Source organism: Carya illinoinensis, chromosome 7 (assembly GCF_018687715.1).
Source record: "Carya illinoinensis cultivar Pawnee chromosome 7, C.illinoinensisPawnee_v1, whole genome shotgun sequence".
NCBI classification, from domain to species: Eukaryota; Viridiplantae; Streptophyta; class Magnoliopsida; order Fagales; family Juglandaceae; genus Carya; species Carya illinoinensis.
This window is the reverse complement of record NC_056758.1, coordinates 39892516-39901206: the sequence shown is the minus strand read 5'-3', so window position 1 is coordinate 39901206 and position 8691 is coordinate 39892516. Positions and strand designations below refer to the sequence as shown.

At 36.5% G+C, this 8691-nt stretch overlaps 1 protein-coding gene across 1 annotated transcript; it reads left to right on the top strand.

The window, feature by feature from the left end:
* The first annotated feature begins 1385 nt into the window (after nt 1–1385).
* On the top strand, nt 1386–7878 carry LOC122315677 (adagio protein 1). Its single transcript, XM_043131742.1, has 2 exons — nt 1386–1945; nt 5823–7878. Exons 1-2 carry the CDS (start codon nt 1719–1721, stop codon nt 7429–7431), a joined length of 1836 nt encoding a protein of 611 aa, XP_042987676.1. The 5' UTR covers nt 1386–1718; the 3' UTR covers nt 7432–7878.
* Nucleotides 7879–8691: the final 813 nt, after the last annotated feature.

Genomic DNA, 8691 nt, shown 5'->3' with positions numbered 1-8691 from the left:
AAAAAGAGAAAATTCAACTTCTATAAACAAAAGATTAAGAGACGAACAATTTTTTTTTTTAATTAACAATAATGAAACCGAAAATAAAAGTAATAAGATACATGTGAAAAAAGACGGATTACAGTTTGTACCAACTTTGTTAGACTTTGAAATTTGTGACGGTCTAGGAAGGCAACACACTTGTCTATTTTCAACTACAAAAATATATCTAAAAGGTCTAATGGTGACAAGTCCTGTGATCTGACATGTGTGTTGATAAGAGCTGTCGAAAATGGTGGCGCATGTGGGCTATGCAAATATGGGCGGCACGTGAGAACCAAGCACGATGATTTTTGTAAAATCACTACTTTTCTCCGAATAGTTTTAGACTTGTGAATCTAATTGTGACGCACATGTCTTTCAAGAGTTGTCAAAAATAAAACCAAACAAACTAGAATTTGATAGACAATATAGGTGAATAGAGAAATGAGGGAAGGCAATGGAGGAAAATCGGATCTAGATAATTTGGTTTTTTGAGAGAGAGGATGGAGGGGGAAGAGAGGAGGCGACTAGGGTTTCCAATGGGGCCATAAAATTGTTGTTATTCGTAATAAATTGTAAATATTAATACAATATATTTTAAATGACTATATATTTAAGCAATAAAAATAATGTTTAAGCACAAAGACGGAGACAAGCATATAAATCACTAAAACAGCACTTTACAACATTTATAAATATTGTAGAGCTAATTATATATATATATATATATATATTTATTTCATTCTCTATAGCTTAGTATTGGGATAAAAAGTTTAGGGATTCAAATTTGGTATATGAAACCGTGTAAATCTGTTACATTATAGGTGTGATTAAAAATAACAAAATCTTAAAAAAAAAAAAAATTCTTATTATAAAATGTCGTCATTTAAAAAAAATAAATTTAAAGATTGTGAATAGGGTAAAAATTAAAAGAGTAAATGCTAAATTAAATAACATCTTCATTTTAATTACGAGACAAATTAGATCCTGCGCCTAACACATGAAGACACGGGACAAAGCTAACGAAGAGGCAGAGCAATAAGGCGGTAGCGAGTTGAGCTTACTCCAAGACGCACCCAGCACCGGATCGCGTGATAGCGAAGTGAAGAGTCCCCATTCTCCCACAACGTCAAAGAAAAATTTAATTGAAATATAATTAGATGTTAATATGTATATTAATTTAATATAATTATTTAAAAAATAAATTTTATTAAAAATAATATTAATTTAAATTTTAAATATGTAAGAATCATTATTAATATATAAATTAATATACAATTTTATTTATAGATATCAAAACTCATCTTTAAAAGAGAGAAAAACCCGTACGCAACCCAAATCCCAACCCACGACCCAAAGCCAAAATCCGAAGCCAAGCCAATGCCGAACCCAACTCGGAGTCTCCCAGATTTTTTCCAACATTGTAATCAAGGCGGTACGCTAAAAAACACTGCCAAACCCGAACCCTCAACTTCTTCTCTGTCACACTGTACAACAACACAGACCTTTCTTTCTTAGCCAAATCGCACAACCAAACGCTGCCCACCATTCATTTCTCCTCTGCTCCGTTACCCATGATACACACCCAACGGACTGTGAGAGAGTTCGTCTGAGAGAGTCTTGAGTTCTGTTTGGGTAATCCAAGTGAATTTGTTTGGAGCTCGTCTTGGGGTAATTTCATTTATGGGTTGAAGGGGATGGAGTGGGATAGTAGCAATTCGGATCTCAGCGGCGACGAGGACGAGGGCTTCGCTCTCAACGATGGCGGACCGCTTCCCTTCCCCGTTGGAAACCTTCTCCAAACGGCACCTTGTGGCTTCGTCGTCACTGACGCCCTCGACCCCGACCACCCCATCATCTACGTTAACACCGTCTTCGAGATGCTCACCGGATACCGCGCCGAGGAGGTCCTCGGTCGTAATTGGTCCGTTCTCCTCCACCTTCCCCTTTCTTTTCCCCCTTCTTTTATTTTTCTTACTATTATTTCCAGGCTTAGGATGTAGAATTTTAAAATTTCAATTCTCGGTTATTCATTCACACGAGAGTACAATTATGGGGAAATTAAGGTGTTATCTGGGTACTTTTGGCATTTAAACCTAACCTTTTTTGTTTGGTTCTTTGAAAGAATTAGAGATTTTAACTCTTAAATTTTTTATTTTGAGAACGACAAGGAGCCTAGGTTTAAATTATAACTCGCAAATGCCATTTAGAGGTACATTCTAGCGAGGTTTTATTTTATTTTTCTTTTATTTTCGGAGTGGAAGGTAGTAGTCTGCAAGTGGATTTTATTGCCTCTTTCTATGGGTATAATAAATAAAAAATTTGTAGCTGCCCCTTTCTGCCTTTTGATCGTTGCCAAGATTAGTGGTGCTAGGATAAAATCAAATAGTCTACAGCAGAATTTCGAATATAATGCCTATCCTTGAATCTCTCTATAATTAGCGGTTAAATATTAAGAAGTAGGTGTATGCCTTTGAAATCTTACTCTCTCTCCGATTGGTTATGTTATTAGTGATGAAGCATGCTAGACCTATTGCTGATGTGATCCCTCCCATATTTTCTTTTCTTGGCCTGGAAATTAACTAGTTTGTATTATTTTGTATAGCAAAAGTTTGTAACCAATAGGTTCGCCTGTGGCTGAGAGAAAAAAATGCATCTTTCAGCTTGAGGTCATGTTCCCAAATTTAAAATTTTTTTCTATATTGTTATTAGTTCTTGCTTGGTGATTCAATCTAGTCATGAACATTTTCTTTGACTTCTTGGTGTGGCAGAACAATCTGTTGCACATTCCTTGATTAAGTGCAATCTGTATCATTTAAGATGCTATGTAACATGCTATTTGATGATACATGATGCATTTCAAAGCTTCTTCACTTATATGTCATCTTTCCATTGTTGTATCATTGTTCAACTTGTCCAAACACCCGTACATGCATGAAATGGATTTTGATAAGTAGTTATCTCATCCCAGTGGTCTATACTCTAGTAATCAATGACATAATAGCTAGTAATACCCCAGATTGAGTATAGGAGGAGGGTGGTGAAAAGGATCTCACATTGTCTGGGAGGCAAGAGGCTCAACATTGACTATTCATTTTGAGTAGAGGCCCAGATATGATTTGGAATTTTCTGAGTTGTTTCGTTGATACACAGAGATATATTCCTGTTCCAATGGTAATTAATTTCATTATCAAGGTTTTGCACATAAAACTATTCTCATAAGTCACTTATCGAGACACTCAGATCACATATGGTCAGCAAGATTAGGGTCAAATATAGGTTATGCATATCCATTTTCAGATTTTGGTATACCCATGAAGATTTAGATAGCTAATCCATTAGGTTTCGTTTGGTTACACAGTTTAGATGAGATGAGATGTTTTGAATAGTAGTGAGATTTTTTATTTAAGATAAGATGAGATGAGATAGTTTGTAAAAAATTGTGTGTTTGGAATTTGGATAGTGAGATGAGATGAGATGGTTTTAACATTTTTGGGATTTGATAAAGTGGTGGGTCCCACCAATTATCAAAAAGTATTTTTAATTATTGGGGATTTGAGATGGTATTTCCTCTTGTTTACTTCTTATTTACTTAAGCTATGCCTATATATGGTAATAAAACTCATATTAATTATAGAAAAAAAAATTATTGGGTGGAAATATTATGAATATATTAAAAATAAGTAATATCTATTATTAATTTAAAAACTCATAAATATTTTGACTTTCTCAAAATATATTTTTATATTATTATATTATGACCTATTTATTATACTATATTTGATAAAATTCGAAATATATTTTTCTAATTATATACTACAATAAAATAAAAAATTCTGATGGATAATTATATATATTAAAAATGTGGTAGTTAAGAGTTACTGTAGCATTAGTTGAAAAATTAGAGATGAGATAAGATTTTGTGTCCAACCGTTTGGATAGGCAGATGAAAGATGAAGTACAGCTCAGATGAGATAGTTTGCATCTCATATGGGCATCCAAACCGGGCTCAGATGAGATAGGCAGAGTAGTACATGTGTGGTGAAGATTTATATAGGGTGGTGATGGTAATATTTTTGTCTATAGGGTATATCCACCTCATGCTGTTTGCGGTTTGCTAACACCTCATCACCACAATGCCATTACCACCATTCATTTCTCTTTTGTTGGGTTACTTTTGCAATTAGTGGTTTTCTTCATTTCTTCATTTCTTCATTTGCATTGAAGTACATGCTGTCTAGTATGAATCAGTTTGCTTTGAAGTACAGCAGACTAATAATTTTTCAACGTGTTACCTATAAAAAAAAAATTGTCAACGTTTGTGAAATCTAGAAATATTTCTCTGTTATTTCACGTCAATCTAAATGCATGCAACTAAAATTTTCTCACCAACTTGCAACTGAGTTAAATTGCATCCTTTGCGTGGCTTACTAGTTATGATGCCCTGTTAAGCCTTACATTGGGTGGGGAAGTTATGGTAGAGGTGCATGAGTATGATAAAAGTACATTGAGTTCCAAGTCCTACATTGGTTTTATTTTTTTATTGGCACTGGGTGTCCAAGAATAGCATCCCGAATAATCTTGGGGGTGTCACATTGGTTCTTTTTTTGGTGGAACTAGACTTTATAATTATTCCAAGGAGTTTTAGTTGTACCTTGACTAATTACTTTGAGTATTAGAACGGATGTGGCTAGCGCTTTTCTTGGATTGTTACAATGGTATCATATTCAACTTAGTAACACCATGTGGTGCTGGGACATTGCATTGCTTCATGGCTTTAAGCACAGATGTGGCTAATGCTGTGTTTTTGATAAAATATATCCAGAAATCCTAATTGATAGAATCCTAAAGCAGAAGCTATAATCTGTATTGACATTTTATTTTCAATTTTCTCTATTTCTTTCTTAGTAGTCTTACAGTATTGAACTTCATCCCTCGGGCTATGCCTTTTGGATGCTTTTTTTCAAATAAATCTTTGATTTCTTATATTAAAAAAAAAAAAAAAGCATTGAACTTGATCCAAGTCATGGAAACATTAGGTATAGTTGACATATATGACTATTAAGTGAGGGGGTTAACTTAATTATTATATTTGGAGCTTAATTTCATTCCTCAATGCTTTATTGTGTAGGTGCCCCTAAATATTGTATTTCAAAAGTTTGTCATGAGGGTACTGAATTAGGAGCTAGGGTGCTTTATCAGGGGACCTAGTGCTTCGCTCAGTCTCGCTGTGTTGCTTCTTGGAGGCAATTTTTTAGTGTTGCTTTTTCTTTTTGTTAAAATTATTTTTTCTTTTTTATATATGTTGGTTCCGTTAATTTTAGATTTGACCTGATTTGACCTTAATGCAGCACAAAGTTTTGGTTTCTATGTGTCTTTGCTTAACTGTTAAAGTTATGGTTCCGAGAGTTGACTTTGTGGATTCCATGAGCTATGTTTCACTTCGGGTTTTACACTCTTAAACCCAGTTAACAAACAACAAAAGAATAGCCAAATACACAATATTTACAGTAAGTTAGTTGATACGTGGTTATGCATTAATATATGTGGTTTATCTTATACTCACTGATTATAGGGTTTGACATATTGCTTATGGTCTTTGCATGCTTTTCCTTGTTCTTATTCTGCTGCTTCATTCTTGCAGGTTTAGATTACAGTAGTCTGTGTGCGTGCGTGTGTGTGTGTGTGTCTGTGGGCTTGTTAACTAACATTATGATCTTTAGAATTATTTTTTCATCAATTGATTGGTTACAATGTTGAGATTTTTGTCTTTGTTTTGATGTTGTGGGACTTTGTTACAGCCGTTTCTTGCAATGTAGAGGACCTTATGCTAAAAGAAGACATCCATTAGTGGACTCCACAGTAGTTTCAGAAATTAGGAAATGTCTTGAGGAGGGAATCGAATTCCAAGGCGAGTTGTTGAATTTTAGGAAAGATGGGTCTCCACTGATGAACAGATTACGGCTGACGCCTATATACGGAGATGATGAAATGATTACTCATGTTATTGGAATCCAGTTCTTCACTGAAGTAAATATTGATCTGGGTCCTTTGCCTGGCTCTTTGACTAAGGAATCTGCAAAATCTTCTGATCGGTTTCGTTCTGGCCTTTCAACTATCCGCCCCGTCACCTTGGGGGACCGAAATTTTTGTCGTGGGGTCTGTGGGATATTCCAGCTGAGTGATGAGGTGCTCTCTCTCAAGATTCTTTCACGTTTGACGCCTAGAGACATTGCATCAGTTGGGTCTGTCTGTAGGCGATTGTATGAACTGACGAAGAATGAGGACCTTTGGAGAATGGTCTGCCAAAATTCATGGGGAAGTGAAACAACTCGTGTTTTAGAGACTGTACCAGGTGCAAAGAGACTTGGGTGGGTTCGGCTGGCAAGGGAATTGACGACTCTTGAAGCAGCAGCATGGAGGAAACTGACTGTAGGAGGTGCTGTTGAACCTTCACGCTGCAACTTTAGTGCTTGCGCAGTCGGGAATCGGGTTGTCCTTTTTGGCGGGGAAGGGGTCGACATGCAACCCATGAATGACACCTTCGTATTGGATCTGAATTCGAGTAACCCAGAATGGCAACATGTCCAAGTGAGCTCCCCTCCACCTGGTCGTTGGGGTCATACACTTTCTTGTGTAAATGGGTCTCATTTAGTGGTATTTGGAGGCTGTGGAACGCAGGGCTTGCTCAATGATGTTTTTGTGCTGGATTTGGATGCCAAGCCTCCAACTTGGCGTGAAGTATCTGGATTGGCCCCTCCACTTCCACGATCATGGCATAGCTCTTGCATCCTAGATGGCACCAAGTTGATTGTTTCTGGTGGCTGTGCGGATTCTGGAGTACTCCTCAGCGACACTTTTCTGCTTGATCTTTCAATAGAGAGACCTGTCTGGAGGGAGATACCAGTGGCATGGACTCCACCTTCTCGGTTAGGTCATACGCTATCTGTGTATGGTGGTCGGAAAATATTGATGTTCGGGGGTCTGGCCAAGAGCGGGCCTCTTCGTTTTCGTTCCAGCGATGTTTTCACAATGGATTTAAGTGAGGAGGAACCATGTTGGAGATGTGTAACGGGGAGTGGAATGCCTGGTGCTGGAAATCCAGGGGGCATAGCTCCTCCACCTAGACTTGATCATGTGGCCGTGAGCCTCCCAGGTGGGAGAATCTTAATCTTTGGTGGGTCCGTGGCAGGTCTTCACTCTGCCTCACAGCTTTATATCCTGGACCCAACAGATGAGAAGCCTACATGGAGGATATTAAATATACCTGGGAGGCCCCCAAGATTTGCTTGGGGTCATAGTACTTGTGTTGTTGGGGGGACAAGGGCTATTGTTCTTGGCGGTCAAACTGGAGAGGACTGGATGCTCAGTGAGCTCCATGAGCTGTCGCTGGCAAGTTCGGTCATCTGATTCTGGGGATAAGAGAATATGAAAAGCTGTCACAAAGGGGTGAGTAGGAGCTTCAACTGCCAGCTGCGAGATAATTCCCAGGAATTAGTGTCTGGAGAATGTTGTTTCTGTTACTAATATCTCTTCACAAATGATATTCAAGTCGGGGACCTCTATGAGGTCAGGTGGTTGCTCGTAACGCATTATCTTGTATGGGAGCTGTTCTGGCTCGATATAAAAAATTTGAATCGACTTTCAAACAGTGACTTGGGACGTGTCTGTTTTTGTGAGGTTTGTGTGAGACTTGCCTTTCAGTACGTACAATGGATTATTCTTCACTGATAGTAAGTATTTGACAAACAGGTAGGTTTATGTATTTAGGCTTAGTTTCTTACTTGCTCTGCCCATGGGTTGCCTTTAAGTTTTGTAAATTGAACCAAAAATTGAAAGAGGTGCATGTTTATAGTATGGCTACTGCTGCAGCCTTTGTTTTTTTTTTTTTTTTAAATGTAATAATGGAAGCCATGTTCAGCATATATCCCTTCATCTTTTCTTTTTTATTTTTATTTTTATTTTTTTTATCCGGGTATTTTAATCTCCCTTACCAGATAATAAATTACTTACATTTAGGCTTCAAGATTTTAATTTAGCTCTTTCTTGGAGCAATCAAACTGACTCTTATCACCATTAATAGACTACACCAAGAGAATGATTACGTAGTAGCAACAAGATAAATGAGATGAATAGATAACAGTAACATCTTTCTTTTTTGGTTTTTTTAAACAACATAGACTCGTGCTGTACGATCAGTAACAAGTTGTTATTATTGTGGGCGGGTGGCGGTGTTACGTAGCATGACCATACCTATTTCCTTTTAATAAGCCAAGACCATATTTATTGATAAGGAACTTATCCAAGGCGAGGTCCGTTTACATATACCATTAGTAAGTGTTGAACGATTATATATTTAAATTATATAAATATTTATTATCTCAGTAAGTTTAATACAATATGTTAAAATTTAAAATATAGTTAAAGTGATTTCATAAAAATAAATTTATAAATAGATATAATTATATATGATATTTTATATTTATTTTAAGAAAAAAAATTAAAAATATTTAACAGAATTTATTTTAATGAATTACTTTATTCCTAAAGTTTCCTAAATCTAATTGCACTAAAAAGTTAAATAGTCAGAAGACAGTAGGGTGGACGCAAAAAAAAACGGAAGTGACAGAACATGTTTCGGTGTTCTCAAGCCTGACTGTAATGAGTGTA